Source organism: Nycticebus coucang, chromosome 12 (assembly GCF_027406575.1).
Source record: "Nycticebus coucang isolate mNycCou1 chromosome 12, mNycCou1.pri, whole genome shotgun sequence".
NCBI lineage: Eukaryota > Metazoa > Chordata > Mammalia > Primates > Lorisidae > Nycticebus > Nycticebus coucang.
In genome coordinates, this window is record NC_069791.1 from 70,887,663 (window position 1) to 70,906,356 (window position 18,694).

Below are 18,694 nucleotides of genomic sequence, written 5' to 3' on the forward strand. Positions count from 1 at the left end.
CTGCGCCCACTGCTCACGAAGCCAAACTTGTTTTTGTTAAAACCTTTTTACTTCTTTCAATCCAGAAACATCACAACTTAAGAAGACGAGAGAGAAAGAGGAGGGGGTGATGTAGACTTGGGGGTTGGGGGCTTCGAACTGTGCCTGTGGAGGCCCGGCGGGTAAAACACCTCGGTGTGTGGGGAGGGGGTGGCCTCAGGGGCACTTCCGCTCCACGCACTGCTTCCCGCCTTCCTCGTATTCCTGCTTGGAGATCCACATCTGCTGGAAAGTGCCCTAGGTGGAGGGAGCAACATCGGGCGTCAAGGCGACCACCTCCGGAGCCCTGCCTCCGCCACTGGCTTCTGCGGACCCTCTGGCCCGCATCCCTTGCACAGCCCCACCTCAACCTGCCGCCTCCTCTTTCGTACGCGGAGGAAGAAGACTCCCTTAGTATCATTCAGTCAAGAATTCATTCATTCATTCAGCCAGTGTTTATTGAGCACCAGTCTGCCCTGGGCCCAATGCTGTTCCTGAGCTGAGTGGTGGCACTTAGAGCCCCCAGCCAGCCAAGGGGCACCCAACACTCCCTATACACATTCATTCCCACAGCTGTCATCAGGGCTTACAAACGCATCACATCTCCCCCATTCCTAAGAAAAATCTTTTCCTCCATCCTCATTGTTTCAATACTGTCGTGTCCCACTCCTACCCATCCCTGTTAAAATTTGCCCCTTAAGGGTTCCTGCCCTGGACAGTTCAGATTGTCCCTTATCGTTGTTTTGTTTTTGTTTTGTGATGGAGTCTTCCTTTGTTGCCCCTAGTAGAGTGCCCTGGCATCATAGCTCACAGTAACCTCTAACTCTTGGGCTCAAGAGATTCTCTTGCCTCAGGATCTCCAGTAGCTGGGACTACAGGTCCCACCACAAAGCCTGGCTATTTTAGATGGGGTCTGGTAGCTCAGGCTGGGCTCAAACTTGTGACCTCAGGTGATCCACCTATCTTGGTCTCCCAAAGTGCTAGGATTACAGGCATGAGCCACTGCGTCTGGCCTTGTCCTTTATCTTTGATGGTTGTTCTGCCTCTACCTGAAAGTTAGAGTCTGAGTGTACCTGGCTTCTCTCTCTGTCCTCTCCTCTGTTCAGAGAACAGCCTTCTAGGCCATCCCATCCTCCTGCCTCCCTGCACCTTGTTCTAGACCTAAATACCCACTGTCTTTTGGACACTTCCCCTTGAATGTCCCTCAGGATCTCATGTCAACATGTTCACAATTGAGTTCTCTGTCTTCCCCAAAGTCTTGCCCAAACCTGCTGCTGCTTTGCTTTTTCACCCTGTACACTTGTGTGGTCCAATGCAAGGACTAGCCTCCTACGGCTCTTGAGCACTTAAAATGTCTTTGGTCCAAATTGAGATGTGCTTTAAGTGGAAAATATACACCAGATCTGGATGACTAAATACAGAAAAAAAAGAAGGCAAAATAGCTCACTAATAATTTTTTCTTTCTTTTTTCTTTTCTTTCTTTCTCTCTTTCTTTTTTTTTTTTTTATGAGACAGTCTCACTATGTTGCCCTTGGTAGAGTACCATGGTGTCACAGCTCACAGCAACCTCAAACTCCTGGGCTTCAGAGATTCTCTTGCCTCAGCCTCCTAAGTAGCTGGGACCACAGGTGCCTGCCACAACGCCTGGCTATTTTTTGTTGCAGTTGTCATTGATTAGCAGGCCTGGGCTAGGTTTGAACCCGCCAGCCCTGGTGTAGATGGCTAGTACTCTAACCACTGAGCCAATATTGGCATGGAGCTAATAATTTTTTCTATTGATCACACAGTGAAGTGGTAAAATTTTGGATATATCAGATTAAACAAAATATATTCTTTTTCTTTTTTTCTTGAGGTGGGTCTAGCCTGTTGCCCAGGCTAGAGGGCAGTGGTGTCATCACAGCTCACTGCAACCTCATACTCCTGACCCAATTCCTCTTGCCTTAGCCTCTCAAGTAGCTGGGACTACAGCCACATGCCACAATACCAGGCTATAATTTTAAAAATCTTTTTGTAGAGACAGGACCTCAGTGTGTTGCTCAGGCTGGTCTTCAACTGCTCAGCTCAAGCAATCTTCCCTCCTTGACCTCCCAAAGTGTTAGGATTATAGGTGTGAGCCACCTTGCTCAGCCATAAATATATATTAAAACTTAATTTGCCAAAAAAAAAAAAATCTTAATTTGCTTAGCACTCTGAGAGGCCGAGGCAGGTGGATCATCTGAGCTCAGGAGTTCAGGACCAGCCTGAGCAAGAGTGAGACCCTGTCTCTACTAAGAGAGTAAAACTAGCCGGGCAGCAGCTGTGGCTCAAAGGAATAGGGCGCCAGTCCCATACACTGGAGGTGGTGGGTTCTAACCTAGCACCAGCCAAAAACTGCAAAAAAAAGAGTAAAACTAGCCCAGCATAGTGGTGAGTGCTTGTGGTCCCAGGTACTCAGGATGCAGAGGCAAGAGGATCACTTGAGCTCAAGAGTTTGAGATTGCTGTGAGCTATGACAATATGGCACTCTCCCCAGGGTGACAGAGTGAGATTCTCTCAGAAAAACAAACAAAAACTTAATTTGCCTGTTTCTTTGTACTCTTTTATTTTTTATACTTAATTTATTTATTTATTTTTGAGACAGTCTCAAGCTGTCGCCCTGGGTTGGAGTGCCATGGTGTCATCATAGTTCACAGCAACCTGCAACTCTTGGGCTCAAGCAATCTTGCCTCTTTTCTTTTCTTGTTTTTTCCTTTCCTTTTCTTTTCTTTCTCTTCTCTCTCTTTTTTTTTTTTTTTAGGTAGTGTCTCACTCAGTTACCCTGGAGTAGAGTGCCGTAGCATCACAGCTCACAGCAACCTCAAACTCTTGGGCTCAAGAGATTCTCTTGGCTCAGCCTCCCAAGTAGCTGGGACTATAGGCAACTGCCACAACGCCCAGCTATTTTTTTTTTTTTTTTAGAGACAGGGTCTCGCTCTTGCTCAGACTGGTCTCGAACTCCTGAGCTCAAGATATCCAACCACCTCGGCCTCCCAGAGTGCTATGATTACAAATGTGAGCCACTGTGCTCAGCCTTTTGTACTCTTTTAAATATGGCTACTAGAAAATTTAAAATTACATATGTGGCTCACATAACGTTCCTGTTGGACAGCTGCACTAGCCCCTACTGTAGCTGGCATCCCAGGCCTCATCCTTGACTCTGTCTCTTCTTACCTCTTGTTTGAAAACAATGTCCACATTCTGCCAGCCACCTACTGAGACCCACTCCTCTGCCCCACCCCAGCAGGAGTGGAGACCACACAGTAGCCCTCTCCCTGCCTTCTGTCTGGGCCCTTCGATCCACTCTCCTCCTTGCAGCCCAAGGAGGCTCCCTAAAAGCCAGATCCTCCTACATCTGCCCTTGGCTGTTAGGCCTTACCTGGCTGTCCTCATGCCCTGAGATGCCTACCCAGGCTGACTGACTGAGACTCTGTCTCTAAATAAATAAATAAATAAATAATAAATACTCTTTGAAGGGCCCTCAAGACCCCCTATTACATCAAGCTGTCTCTCAAAGGAATACCCTCTTAATTTATAATGACTTCCTGTTTAATTGCTTCAGCTTAGACTGTCCCTGCTCATGAAGAGGGGGACAGGGTCAGGCTTGTCCACTGTCTACTTCAAGCACAGAAGAAGCAAGCCTACAATAACTGTGTGGCTGGCCAGCACCAGACCCAAACTAAGTTCAGACTACCAGCCTCCACCTTTCTGACCCTTGTTTCTGTCTCCTTGAAGGGCTCCCCTTCTAATGAATGTCCTCCTTGTCTGTCTCAGCCCCACTGTTCCCCTCTGTGTGGCTGGCACCTTCCAGATATGGTTTGCACTTTCAGCTCCCTGCTCAACATCTTGTCTCTGCCCTAGCAGCAGGTCCAGACTGAGGTTGGCCACTGACTACCCCAGGACCCACCTGCCTGCCTCCATTTCTAGTTGCCCCTCACTTTCAGCCCATCCCCACTGCCACCCACACTATGACTCCAGGACAACAGAGTTTCCTTGCAAGATCCCTGTGACCCTGGCTCTCACCCCATTCCAAAGACTCATGCCTGACAGTCTTCCCAATTATGCCTGTGATCATGATATCACTCCCTTGCCCCAAACCTACAGGGTCTGCCCTCTGCCAGCTGAGCATGGACAGCCACTCACTACAACCTCATCCCAACCAATCTCTCCAGCTTCCTGTCCCTCTGTCCCCCAACTTATGTCCTCATGGAGCATTCATCCTCTGGGAACACTCCTGGACCACATTTTCTCTGAAATAAATGTTTGTTAATAAATGAATGAGCAAATGAGGAGGCAGGCAAAGTGGTGGGGGCTGTCTGGGGCTCCCCTGCCCCACATTCAGTGCTAGACCAGGCCCTTCCCTCTTACCAGTGAGGCCAAGATGGAGCCCCCAATCCAGGGGCTGAACTTGCGCTCCATGGTGCTGTTGCTGGCGATGAGCTTCAGTCTCATGCTCTGTGGGTAAAAAGGGGCTGGGGGAAGCAGACACCGAGTTCTGGGGAGGGACAGGGCCTGAGAGGGCCAGGGGAAGGCTGGGAAGCCACAAGGACAGGGGACCTGCTCTGGGGGCCAGAACACTTTGGCGTGGGAAGGAGGTGGGACTTGCTTCTGAAGGGCTGAGACAGGACTAGAGTCCAGGGCCCTGGGTGGACTGGGCTCCTACCGGTGGAGTCTTCTGTGAAAGCTCTCGATTGAGCCTGTCAGTGAAGCCCTGCAGCAGTGTATTTCCACCAGTGACAATGACACTGCCATAGAGTCCCTGAGAGCAGTGAGGAGGAGTGAGCCAGCAGGGATATCCTCCCAAACCCCACCCCAGACCGTCTCCCCACACTTCGGAGCCCCACTGCCCAGCCTCAGGCCTCACCGGGCGAATGTCAATGTCACACATGCCAATACTGGTAGTCACCACGTGGCCCACGCCTAACATGGTATTCCCCGACAGGCCCTGTGGAGAGAGGTGACTGGGGCTGTGGGCCATCTACAGTCACACATCAGGATTACAGACCTCCACCAGCACCCACCCCAGTGCCAGCCACCTGGACAAACCTTGACATTGGAGGGATCAAACAGGCCCTCTGGGATGCGGAGCCGCTCAGCACCATAATCTGTGTTGTAGCCATTGGGCATCTCATAATGCACTGTGGGCATCTGTGCTGCCACCCTGCCCAGGAGAGAGCAAGACTCTACCTGGGGCACTTGAGAAGGACCAGGGGAGGGCAGGTAGTGCCAGAGGTCCCCCCAGCCCCACTTCTGCCCTCTTCCCCCAACCCACCCCACTCACTGCTCATCGTAGGGGGAGTCTGAGACCTGCAGTACCGAGGCCTGGAAGTCCTGAATCACCTCCTGAGAACCCAGGGAGGAGTGAGGGCCTGCCTTCCTTCTGAGCACCCCCAACCGCACCCCATCAGCAAGGCCTCTGTCCCACCCCCTATTCATGGCAGGGGACTAAGAGCTGGGGAGGGAGGCTTTGGGAGACCCTCGACAGTGCCTCACATTGCACATGTAGTTATGCCAGGACTTGGAGACCTGGGGTAGCTTCTCTTTCTTCTTCCAGTTTGGGGGGGCTCCCTCTCGTACAGGTTCCTGTGGGTGCACAGCCTGTGAGCACCCTTCCTCATCCTGCCCTGGCCACATCTGCCTTCCTGGCACTCATTGGCTCTATGGCTAAGTGGCTGGGGCTCTGCTTCCCAGAAAAGGGTTTTTTTTTTTTTTTTTTTGTAGAGATAGAGTCTCATTTTGTGGCCCTCGGTAGTGTGTCGTGGCCTCACACAGCTCACAGCAACCTCCAACTCCTGGGCTTAAGCGATTCTCTTGCCTCAGCCTCCCGAGTAACTGGGACTACAGGCTCCCGCCACAACGCCTGGCTATTTTTTGGTTGCAGTTCAGCCGGGGCAGGGTTTGAACCCGCCACCCTCGGTATATGGGGCCGGCGCCTTACCGACTGAGCCACAGGGGCCGCCCAGAAAAGGGGTTTCTTACTCTCCCTGAGAGAGGAGTGAGAATGGGGAAGCCTGTTTCTGTATTCAGGAAGAGCCTGTCAGGGAATACTGAGGGCACAAGGAACACAGTGGGAGACAGAACCTAAGGAAAGCTACTTCCTACTGGGCCATGCTCTGTGTGAGGGCCCAGGGCAGACCTGTGCCTACAGTGTCATTTAACACTCACAGCAGCCTTTTCTGCTGTGATTTCACTTCACAGTAGGGAAAGTGGAGCTCTTACATGGCAAGAGAAGAACTTGAACCTGGGTCCGTTGAATTCTTGAACCCATCTAACTGGCCCTCACACATGCTGCTGCCAGCTGGTTGCATGACCTCAGCCATGTCCCTCAGCCTATCTGGATCTCTGATGCCTTGACTGTAAAATGAGGAACCAGACCCAGGGTCCTCTGGGGGCCTTGCTACTCTCTGCTCTGATATCTCATGGGTCAGGGGGCTGGCAGTCATGGAGCAAGTGCCCAGGGCTTTATAGGGATGGTTCAGACTCCCCAGAGGCCCTACCTTTGCTGCGATCATGTAGGGGGGGATGATGTCAATGGCCATTTCCTGGAAGAGCTCCCGGCACTGCATGGAGATGAAGTCCCCTGCCAGGGGTGACTTGACAATGCCTGGAAGGGGAGGCACCATCAGGAACTGGTCCTCCCAAGGCCCCCCCGAACTCTGCCAAGGCCCAACCTTGCTGCAGGACGTAGCCATCATGCACTGGAATGGCCGTGGTGTGAGTGGCCCCACTGTCCAGCACAAGCCCCGTGGAGCGCCCATTTGCAAAACTGGTGTGGGATGGGTAGGTCAAGGAGACAGCAAGTGAGGGGCTGGCATGGAGGTCTGGCCTGGTCACTCGCTGCTCCATCAGAGTCCAGCCCATCCCCAGTTTGTAAATTCTTCCTGGAGAAAGACTCTGAGATTCCAGTCACTTCTTCCCTAACAACCCCTAGTCTCCCTTTATTCTTAGCTTTGTGCCCTATGGACTCCTCCAAATTAAGGTCCCTATACCCCAGAGCCTAGCACAGGGTTCAATGCAAGGCAAATACTACAAAAAGTCAATGCTGATTGGCTCCTTGAAAAGGAACTGCCTCTGTGTCCTATACTCCTCCTCCTCTGTGCAGCTCCAGCCCCTGCTGTCTCCTTGGTCTACCTCATCCTGCTCAGCCTGATATAAAGAATGGGAAAGGGTTGCTGGTCTGGCCCCCAGAGTCTGAGGCACTCAGGTTCCTGGGCTTCCTGCACTAATGGGGCTGTGGGAGGCATCTGCTCCTTAGTATGCTTGATCCAGAGATCAAGAGACCTCCAGAGATCAAGGCCAGCTCCCAGCATGGCACATGAAACCACATCCTGGCCCTCCACCCAGGCAGAGCAGCTCAGTCTAGAGGATACGCAGTGAGCACAGCAGTCTTGCATAAGAAGAAGGCAGGAATGTTGTATTGCTCGAACATCAGCTCTGTCAGCTTCTCCCGCTTGGCCCGTGTGTTCCACTGGGGAGAAAGTGAAGGAAAGGAGGATTCAGGATGGGAATGACACAGACCTATGAGTGCATGAACACATGCAGCACACTCTCACATACACTCACACACACTCACAGACGCACATATACTCACGCACACATATGCACACATTCATACACATACACAAGCACATATGTACATGTAACTTGAACTGGGGGCTACAGGTTAAGCCCCTTGACCTGCAAAGACCTTTTTTCTTTTTTTGAGACAAGGTCTTATTATTTTGGCCCTGCTAGAGCGCATTGGCCTCATCATAACTCACTGCAACCTCCAACTCTTGGGTTGAGCAATCCTCCTACCTCAACCTCCTAAGTAGCTGGGACTACAGGTGTGCACCACAATGCCTACTAATTTTTCTATTTTTTGTAGAGATGGGGTCTTGCTCTTGCTTAGACTGGTCTGGAACTCCTGAGCTCAAGCAATTCACCCACCTTGGCCTCCCTGAGTGCTAGGATTATAGACGTAAATGTGTTAACTAAAGAATTTTAAAGACCACAGGCCAGAACAAGCTGAGGGAAACAAAACTCAGAGAGGAAGAATGACTTGCCCAAGACCACTCAGAAAGATCTTTACAAAGCTGGGTCTATAGTCACAGTCTCTTAATGCCTGGCCCAGGGCTCTTTACTATACAGGACACACTTCAGGCTCCCTCCTAGTCCCCAGTATACACCATTTTCCATTCTAATCATCTCAGAGGTCAGATGAGGATTTCTGGGTAGTAATGGTGGATTGAATACAAACATCTAATTTTATTACCTCCCAAGATCTCAGCAAAACTATAATAAAGGGGTGATTTTTTTTTTTTTTTGAGACAGCGTTTCACTTTGTCACCTTCAGTAGAGTGCTGTGTCATCACAGCTCATAGCAACCTCAAACTCTTGGGCTCAAGTGATTCTGTTGCCTCAGCCTCCCAAGAAGCTGGGACTACAGGTGCCCATGACAATGCTCGGCTATTTTTAGATATGAAGTCTCACTCTGGCCCAGGCTGGTCTTGAAATTGTGAGCTCAGACAATCCACCTGCCTTGACCTCCCAGAGTACTAGGATTACAGGCGTGAGCCACCGCACCTGGCAAAGACATAAACCCAGAAAAGACAACGAACACATGAAAAGATGCTCAATATTGATAGCCATCAGGGATATGCAAATCCAGGGCATAATGAGGTATCACTTCACTCCTACTAGAGTGATGATAATAATTAAAAAAAAAAAAAACCCAGAAAATAACAAGGATGTGGCAAGGATATGGCAGGGACATGGAGGAGTTGGAACTCTCATACATTGCTGATGACAATGTAAAATAGTTTAACCATTGTGGAAAACAGTTGATAGTTCTCAAAAAAAGCAAACATAGAATTACTATATGATCCCAGCAATTCCATTCTTAGTTATATACTCTAGTGGCTGTACAACATTGTGAAAGTATTTTGCTTTTGTTTTTGTTTTAAGAGCAATCACAGCTCATTGTAATCTTGAATCTCTGGGCTCAAATAATTCTCTTGCCTCAGCCTCCTGAGTAACAAGGGCTGCTGGTGTGCACCACAGTGCCTAGCTAATTAAAAAACTGTAGATCTGCTTTGACTCTGGTTAAATACAAAAAATAAAATTTTATAGATGGGATCTCACTATGTTGCCCAGGCTGGTCTTGAACTTCTGGCCTTAACTGATCCCCCTTTCTCAGCCTCCTAAATTGTTGGTATTGCAGATGTGAGCTACTGCACCTAGTGAATATATTAAATACCACTTCCCAACACAAAGAAATGATAAATACTTGGGGTGATGGATATGCTAATCATCTTGATTGGATCATTATACATTATATATATGTACCAAAATATAACACTATAACCCATAAATATGTGCAAGTATTATGTGTCAATTAAATACAATAATAAAGTTTAGAAGCCACTGAATTATTAACTTAGAAAGGTTAATTTTATCTCAAAAAAAAAAGAAAGAAAGTGAGAGACAAACTTTCATGTTGGGAGTAATGAGACAGGAGAAAACATCAACAAAATTTTGAAGGTTGAAAATTGGATAGGTGAGTGGTGATTGACTTAACAAATTCAAGAATGCTAACTCCCAAGCCAGTAGTGGAAAAAGCCAGAAACAACCTGTGTTAAACTGTAGAAGTCTAAAGGGGCTCTGGAATTGGTAGTTTCTGGTACCTCTGGAAGTGGTAGGAAAGGAAAGCTAAAATAAGGTTATTTAAAGCTATATGAGTAACAGATTCCTAAACTCTCTTCCCAACTGTATGTCACTGGGCTATCACTGATCCCAGTTTCAGAAGACTGTATGTTTGGTAAAGAGATGGAAAACATAAAAGAGAAGATAAGGAAATTAAGGGACCAATTCAGGTGAGGTATGAAATCCAAATAACAAGAAATACTGAAAGAGAAGGTGGGGCGAGGTGGCTCATGCCTGTAATCCTAGCATTCTGTAAGGCACGTGGATTGCCTGAGCTCACAAGTTCAAGACTAGCCTGAGCCAGAGTGAAACCCCACCTCTAAAAATAGGCATTGTGGTGGATGCCTTTAGTCCCAGCTACTTGGGAGGCTGAGACAAGAGAATCACTTAAACCCATGAGTTTGAGATTGCTGTGAGCTAAGATGCCACAGCACTTTACCAAGGGTGACAAAGTAAGACTCTGTCTCAACAAACAAACAAACAAAAAAATAAATACCAAAAGATAGAACAGAGAAAATCTGGAGAAATATATAATTAAACATTTTCCACTGAGTTGAAAGACAAATGTTTTCAGATTGAAGGGACATACTAAGTGCCTAGAGTATGACAATAAACCAATATAAACATACATCGTGAATCCGTAGAATACTGAGGATGAAGTGAAAATTCTACAAACTTTCAGAAAAAATAATTCTATCAGAGGATCAGAAATCAGAAAGTTTCAACTTCTTTTTTTTTTTTTTTTTTTTTGTAGAGACAGAGTGTCATAGTACCTCCCTTGGGTAGAGTACCATGGGGTCACACGGATCACAGCAACCTCCAACTCTCCAACTTCTGGGCTTATGCGATTCTCTTGCCTCAGCCTCCTGAGCAGCTGGGACTACAGGCACCCGCCACAATGCCTGGCTATTTTCTGGTTGCAGTTTGGCCGGGGCTGGGTTTGAACCTGCCACCCTCGGCATATGGGGCTGGCGCCCTACTCACTGAGCCACAGGCGCCACCCAGTTTCAGCTTCTTAATAGCTACAATAAATGTTAGGGGGAAAAGACAGTAGAGAAATACCTTTAAGATTCTAAAAAAAAAAAAATGATTGAGCTAGGTATCATACTCAAGGTATGATACCTAGCTAAGCTGTCAATCCAATATCAGACATGCAAGGTCCTAAAAACAGTTTAATTCCCCTGACCTTTCTAAGGCAGTTACTGAAGGGTCTGCTCCATGAAAACCAAGGAGTAAATCAAGAAAAGGAGTCAAGTACAAGAAACAGGACTCCTGACATAAGAGAGAGGTAAAGAGATTCTCCAAGATGATGGTGAAGAGAATTGCCAGGATGAGAGCTGAGTCTTTAGTGTAGAAGACTGCCAATGAAAAATAGGTCAGTCAGTTTCTGGAGAAATTTCTTCAAGAAAATGAAATTGAGGTCAGGCACAGTGGCTCATGCCTATAAGCCTAGCACTCTGGAGGCCAAAGTGGGTGGATTGGCTGAGCTCAGGAGTTTGAGACCAGCATGAACAAGAGCAAGACCCTGTCCCTAAAACTAGCCAGGCATTGTGGCAGATGCCTGCAGTTCCAGCTACTTGGGAGGCTGAAGCAAGAGGATTACTTGAGCCCAAGGTCGCTGTGAGCTATGACACCATGGCACTCTACTGAGGGCAAGAGAGTGAGACTCTGTCTCAAAAAAATCAATCAACCAATCAATAAAATTGATAAGCTAATATAATTAATATCTTGAAATAATATATAGATAATGGATTAATAATATAGTCTCATTACTACATAGTTAGAAAATTAAGCAAAATAAAAACCCAAGAAAATTTTCAATTCCTGGGAAAACAGAAAGCTACACAGGAAAGGAAAAGTAATCACAGTTTATTGTCCTCCTCAGCCCCAATTAGCATACATAGTAATAAAAGTGTAAATACTGAATACTGATCTTTTAAAAAGTCTAAAATACAACTTACTTAAGGATGGTTGATGAGAAATATGTGTGGTACAGGCTGGGGGAGAAAAGAGAGCTAAATGCTTATCTCTATAGTGGGAAATTCATAGATAATAACTAAAAAGTCTACAAACAGCAATTGAAAGTGTGATATTTAGAGATATGGAAGGAAATACCCCCAAAATTAGCTGACAGGAAGAAACACAGTTGCTTTTGGAGGGAAACAGAAGGGTAAGAACTGAGGTTTTTTTCTTAGCATGTTTTATAAAGCAAATGGATTCTATATGTGTATATATAAAGTTAAAAAAAGTTAAAAGATCAATAAAGTGATAGTCCAGTGACATAGAGTTGGGAAGAGAGTTAACGGAAAGAGCAACAGAAAGGGTAGAGCGGGAAGAGAGAAAGTAAGATTGAGATTTCCTCCTGGGAGGAAGGAAAGTGGTTGAAGAGAGGGACAGGATGGAAAATCTGAAAGGGGAGGTGAAGTTAATGACAAAAGTGGCTTGAGGTGAGAGGTGAATGGTGGAAAGGAGGTTAGGGGAGGAGCAGGCTAGAGATGGGGCTGGACGAGGCACTTACCGGAGCCTCGGACATGAGCACTGGGTGCAAGTTTGGCTCAGACTTGACGTGTTTGCTGTAGGTGTGATCCAGGATGGCTCGGAAGCACTCCCAGTCCTCGACTGGGGCCAGAGATCAGCGTGGAGAGATGCAGGTGGGGCAAGCAGGGGTCAAGGACAGGAAGGAAAGGAGGGAGACCAAGTCCAAGGGAGGGTGGGCACAGTTCCACCAGGGAGGCCCCCCCATCCCAGGAATCTGGTAGGCCCCAGAGGTGGGAGCCAGACAGCTGTGGGGTGCAGTGAGGAGGTCCCTGGGACTTGGGCAGCTGCCAGGAAGACTGGGTGTGGGGGTGCTGTGTCCTGGGTTGTGGGGAGTGAGTTCAAAATTTGTGTCTGAAGGTAGGGGTGGGGGCCCCTTACTCATGCCATTCTTGAGAGGTGACATGACCTCCGCTCCATCCCGAGGCACATGCAGGGCATTGGTGTCAATGTGGAAGATCTTCCCTTTCTTCTCTTTCTCCCCCTCCAGTTCCAGCCCGCCCCCCTCCTCTGCGGCCAGCAGCCCCACTGTGGTGGGGAAGTCAGCCTGAGGGAAGGATAGGTGGGGAGAGGGATCACCCTCTTACTCCAGTTCAGTCCCGTGGCAAGCCCTGAGCCCACCCTTGGGTTTATTCCCACATTCTCCCTCTGCAGAACTTCTGGGCTGGACTGTGAGAACCCTGAGTTACTGGAAAGCCTGGAGAGGAGTCTGGAGCTCCTAGGATTTGGGGAGGGGGCTAGAAGGCTCACCTTGGGACAGTCCTCCCCAGCATACCCAGCGCGGACTGAGAAGGAGCCAATGTCAAAGACCAGCGCCCCCACCTCATCTGTGCGGGGAGACAGGAGTGTGAGGGGACCTCCCCCAAACTCTCTCTCCCTAGGTAGCTCCAAGAAGAGGTCAGGGAAGAGCCACAGCTTTGCCACCTTCAATACTGGGCCAGGACAGGTGGAGCTGGGTTTAGAGTCTGGGGTCCTGAAGAGTCCGGGGTCATGGGAGTGGGGGGCGGGGGTCAAGCTGCCAGAATCGCTTCCTGCTCAGTGGCCTTGCTCAGGCCACTCTCCTGACAGGGAAGGATGGGGCCAGGGGCCGGGCAGAGATGGGTTGAATAGTGGAGAGATTGGGTCCGGTGCGCGCTAGGCGTCCTGTGAGGACTGGAGGTAGGGGTAGGAGGCGCGGGACTCAAACCTCAGACTGGACACGCTCCAGTCGCCGAGCTGACAGGCCCCGGGTGCCCAGAGCTTGGCCCGCGCGGGTTCGGGGCGCAGGACAGCGGGCGAGGCCGCGCCGGGCTGGGGAGCCCGAAGCCCGAGGCTCGCTCACCTCCGCCGTAGACACCCCCGCTCATAATGCCCTCTCTACGCAGCTGGCGGCCCTTGGGCGGCGGCGGGATCAGCACCGAGGTGGCCGGACAGCTCCCGGGATCCCGGGCGGGGAGGGGCGCGCGGCGACCAATCGGGAGGCCAGATCCCCCGCCCCCCATGGCGCCACCGATTGGTTGCAAGGCTAGACAATAACCCGGCCGGGGTCCGCCGCTTTAAAGGGGCAGCCTCCTCGTTAGGCGGCGGGGAGACGATGACCAGGAAGACGAACTGCAAGGTCGTGGAGACCGGGCCTAAGAATAGCCAGCAGAAAGGAGAGCAGGAAAGAGGAGACCCTATCCATCTGGGGAACCGGACTCCGCAGGATAACTGATGGGGGCCCTACTCCCTTACTTTTTAAAAGGGGGTCGAGGGAGTAAACGCAGAAGTCCTGGAGGGTCGTCCATCCTCAGGCTCCGAAACTAGGGTCTGCCATACCCAGGCCTGAATAAAATCACCAAGAGAGGGAGGGAAGACAGACAGAGCGGTACTAGAAGGGGTGTGTCTCCATCTCTCCCGTTATTTTTCCTCCTTTGTCTTTCTGATGGCCCTTCATTTCTTTCTTCGCCCACCACCTGGTGCCTGAGCCTTACACATTCACACGTGTACATAGGATCACACACAGGCACTCAGGTAACACGGCCTTAGTTCCTTCCCCCCCCCCCCACCTTCAGGACCCTGTTCTCCTGTATTTATCAAGAGTTTTCTACTAGAAGGCTTCCAAGTTCTTCTGGGCTCCCAGCACCACCAGCTGAGCAGTTTTGGTGGCAAAGGTGACGGAGCAGCTCTGATAACCTGGGTGAGCTGAGAGATTCTCATTTGAGCATGTGTGTGTAGATGTGTTCCTTTATGTATATATTTGTGTGTGTACATAAGCACATGTGAGTACATACATGTGTTTGGGGATATTCCTATCTACTTGTTTGGGGGTAGGGAGAGCACTGAGGCCAACGGTCTCACAGAAAGAGGGTGCTTTGTGACAACCACATGTTCCTGAAGGTTCTCTGCTCACCAGATGCCCACCCTGGAAGAGACCCCACAGTTTCCAAGCCAAAGGACAGATGGTTTGAGCTGGCTCTTTGGTTACCTACTGGTGACAGTGGCATTTCACATGCCCAGGGTTGGTTCAAAGTTCAGGTGTGGCTGAGAAGATCCAGGTTCCAAAGGAAGGGGTGAGAAGAGGGGAGAGCTGACTCAGGTGCTGGTAGATTGAGATTTTCTCTAGTGACCCTAGGTTGGCAAATAACCTCTCTATAATATTAAGCCTTGGTTGAATTAATTGGATGAGGCTCTTAACCTCTTTATACTTCCATTTCTTGATCTTTCAAAATATAGAGGTGAGGATGAAAGGAATGCTCAAGGGGAAAGTGATTCTATTCATGACTTGTACATCTCCTTCTATTGATAGTAAATGATGTTGCCTCACTTCCTGTGGAATTCATCTTGTCAATTCCCACTACTTCTCCCCTTCCCTCTAACTACTTCATCTCAGATTCAGAAACTTTCCCACTCAGAAGAAGTTTTACTGATCATGGGTATAATCCCAGGATTTTTTTTTCTTTGAGACAGGGTCTCACTGTTTTGAGCAGAGTGCAATGGCTCAATCATAGCTCACTGTAAACTCAAACTCCTAGGTTCTGCTGGGTGTGGTGGCTCATGCCTGTAAGCCTAGAACTCTGGGCAGATGAGGTGGGTGGATTGCACTTAGGAGTTTGAGATCAGCCTGAGCAAGGCTGAGGTAAGAGAATCATTTGAGCCCAAGAGTTTGAGGTTGTGGGTGGCGCCTGTGCTCAAACGAGTAGGGCACTGGCCCCATATGCCAGAGGTGGCGGGTTCAAATCTGGCCCTGGCCAAAAACTGCAAAAAAAAACAACAAGAGTTTGAGGTTGCTGTGAGCTATGGTGATGCCACAGAACTCTACCTAGGGCAATATAGTGAGACTCTGTCTCAAAAAAAACCAAACCAAAACAACAACAAAAAGAACAAACCAAAACTCCTGAGCTCAAGTGATCCTCTCAGCTCAGCCTCCTGAGCAGCTGGGACTACGAGCATGCACCACCATACCTGGCTACTTTTAATTTGTTTGTAGGACCTAGCTGTGTTGCCTAGGCTGGTCTTGATCTCCTGGTCTCAAGCAATCCTCCTGCCTTGGCCTCCCAACCACCCCCAGATTTTATAGACATAACCCAACATCTGTTATCAGTCAGTAGAGATATGACCTTATCTCAACACCTTTGTATTCCTCAGCAAGCTTTGCTGTCTCCATCCATGGGACAGCTGGCTGTGAGGACTCTATGTAATGCCAGAATCAGTGCCTGGCTGAAAGCTGGGCACATGAGACTATTCAAAAAACATTGGGGCCTAAGAATGTCCCTGGGGAGTTTTTTGAGACTTTAATATTATTATGTGTAAGTTAGAAGCCTGCAATAATGGGATAACTGCATTATCTGGTAATGGGAAGTGAATTTTGCTGTCATGGTTGGAGGAAGAGCTACAGTTGACTAACTACAGTTGACAATCTACAGTTGCCTAGACTTGATTTATCTCCCAGTCATCTATGGCCAATTTTCGTTTGTCATGGGATCTGACATAAAATTCTAGTGTATTGGCCAGGTGCTGTGGGTCAAACCTTTAGTCCTAGCACTTTGAGAGGCTGAGGTGAGAGGACTTCTTGAGGTCAGGAGTTCAAGGCCAGCCTGAGCAACGTAGTGAGACCCCATCTCTATAGAAAAAGAGAAAAATTAGCTGGCCATGGTTACACACACCTGTAGTCCCAGAGACTCAGGAGATTAAGGCAGGAGGATCACTTGATCTCCGGAATTTGAAGTTGCAGGGATGAGGCCACTGCCCTTTTCATGCCTGGCCAACAAAGTAAGAGCCTATCTCTGAAAAAGCAAAGCAAAGCAAAGAAAAAGTTTTTCTTTTTTTAAATTCTAGTGTACTATAGAAGTGGTTAAGGCAGAATAATTAATTCATTTCACTTGTCCATTTGTTGATTCAACAAACACCTTTTATGCCTACTGTGCAGCAGACACTGTTCTAGGCATGGGAGGGAATACTGAGGTGCTGAAGATAAAGTATATTCCTATTCTCAAAGAGTTTTGGTGTAGTGGTGAGCACAGACATGCACAGAAAGTAAGATGACATGAAGCCAGAGGAAGGAGAAGCTACCCTGTCTCTGAGAGTCCAGGAAGTCTTCTAGAAGTGAAGATTGAGTTGAATTGTGAAAGATGAAGAGTGATTCATAGGTGAGGTAGGTAGAAAAGGTCTTCCACACAGACATCAGCATGTGTAAAGGTGTACAGACATGTGGAATATGTAGGAATAGGAGGGTTGGATATGAACCGATGGCAGAGGTCACTGTCAGGGGAAGATGAGACTGGAAAATAATGAAAGGCCAAATGGTTTGTGCAACTCTTTTTTTTTTTTTTATTTGGGAGACATCATCCACTATGTGCCAGTGATTGTTATAAATGCCTTAAAATATTAAATCATTTAATGTTCATAACAACTCACCTATTATCCCCATTTTGCAGTGGAAACAGAGGCATAGAGACTTGCCCAAAGCCACTCAGCTGGTAAGTGACAGGAATGCGATTTGAATGGAGGCATGTGCAAAAGTGCTGATGCGGGTGCAAATGTCATGTTTTTATTCACTACATGAATGTTCTCTAGGTGCCTGGTAGGCACTGGTAATAAAATTGCTAATAGAACTTGATGTGACTTTCCTAAAGTTTAATGTCTATTCAGAAAGATGGATGATTAAATAATTAATTCAGTAAAGTCATCTTTTCAGGTTCCATGCCCATATTTAGGTTGCCCAAACCTGAGCATCTAGTAGTGAGTCTAAGGTACTAGGGCCAGGCTTAGGCCCCTCAGACCCCACATCTTGGAAATTATTTGGCATCTTGTGAGGGTCTGTTACTTGCTGGCTGAGGTCTTACCCAGCCTTCCACCAGATAAGCCAAGTTCGTTGGCTTCCCAGGGAGCCCTTGGCCCAGCACAGGTGGCAAGTGCCCAGACACATAATCCAGTAAAGGTTGCAATAGGAATGGAGCCAGCATCGCAGTGGACAGAAACAACAGTGTGGTCAAGGAGGCAATATTAAAACTAAGCCCCAGAAAATGTCCTGAATTTTTCTGGCAGGCAGGGAAAAGGAGTTGGAGTAGGGGATAGATGGCATTATGAGTCAAGGAGACAAGACCCAGCCTGTCTATCATGCAAAGAAGCTGATCCTTTTCATGCAATATCTGGGGAACTACAGCATGGTTTTGAATAAGAAAGTTATCAATACAATTTGCATTTTAGAAAGATATCTCTGGCAGCTATTGGGTAGGTTAATTAAATAGGAACTATCCTAGATGCCAGGAAATAAGCAAGAACCAAGGTAATAGCAGCTGCATACAGTAGAAGGGATGGATTTAATCAATATTCAAGAGGTAGTGTTAACAAGATGTATCCACCAATGACACGAACTGCTAGTCTTACACCAATACTCATTGCTATTCTTTGTTTATTGATTATGTGTTAGCTGTGTAGATGGTGAGAGACTACATATCCCAGCCTTCCTTGCATCTGGCCAACATCTGTAGTGTCCTTGATCAGGAAAGAATTGTGCTTCCAACCCAATCCTGCTTCTCAACAGACGAAATTCAGATATGATGTTGATTATTGCCTTGTCCATGTTGGACATAGAGATGGAGGCATGCCACAGTCTTGGAATATCTATTTTGGGGTTGTTGCTTAAGTTACTGAATCTTGGGGATTCTTTATTATAGCAGCATTGACTATGCCATAACTGATGACCATCCTTTGGCTATGGGGAATGAGGAAGTACAAAGCTTCTGAAATGGTGGTGCTGCTAAGTTGGCTAATATATCCAAAGAATGGGTAAGGTTGGGCAATGTGGGGTGCAGAATATGATTAATTTACTTTTGAATATGTTGAGTTTGAGATGTGTGTGAACAACAGAGTGTAGTAAATGTTTTAACGGCTATGGAGTGGAAAGCCCTGATCAGAAGCATTTGCCAATTTCCATGATGTAACTACTCCCACCATTGATGAATTCAAGTTACCACTATCA

The 18,694-nt window shown here is 47.9% G+C and overlaps 1 protein-coding gene across 5 annotated transcripts; it reads right to left on the bottom strand.

Moving 5' to 3' along the window:
* Positions 1–36: 36 nt before the first annotated feature.
* Positions 37–13,707, bottom strand: ACTL6B (actin like 6B). Of its 5 annotated transcripts, none has more exons than XM_053557618.1 (14): positions 13,574–13,707; positions 13,003–13,079; positions 12,634–12,799; positions 12,236–12,336; positions 7,404–7,501; positions 6,705–6,799; positions 6,531–6,637; positions 5,527–5,616; positions 5,315–5,376; positions 5,080–5,194; positions 4,898–4,978; positions 4,697–4,792; positions 4,402–4,488; positions 37–276 (listed from the first exon to the last, which is right to left on the bottom strand). In XM_053557618.1, the coding sequence occupies exons 1-14, from the start codon at positions 13,596–13,598 to the stop codon at positions 196–198; spliced, it is 1,281 nt and encodes a 426-aa protein (XP_053413593.1). In that variant the 5' UTR covers positions 13,599–13,707; the 3' UTR covers positions 37–195. The 5 variants fall into 5 exon arrangements, 4 of the variants coding, with proteins under 4 accessions (XP_053413593.1, XP_053413595.1, XP_053413594.1 ...); XM_053557620.1 differs by having other exon boundaries at positions 13,439–13,673; XR_008373459.1 differs by having other exon boundaries at positions 216–276; positions 4,402–4,505.
* Positions 13,708–18,694: the final 4,987 nt, after the last annotated feature.

Coding starts and splice junctions, on each gene's coding strand:
- ACTL6B (XM_053557618.1), bottom strand. CDS start 13,598: ATGAGCGGGGGTGTCTACGGCGGAG. Junction 12,800..13,002: donor CTGGGGAGGACTGTCCCAAG/GTGAGCCTTCTA, acceptor TCCTTCCCTCAG/GCTGACTTCCCCACCACAGT. Junction 6,638..6,704: donor TGGCTACGTCCTGCAGCAAG/GTTGGGCCTTGG, acceptor CTCCCCTTCCAG/GCATTGTCAAGTCACCCCTG.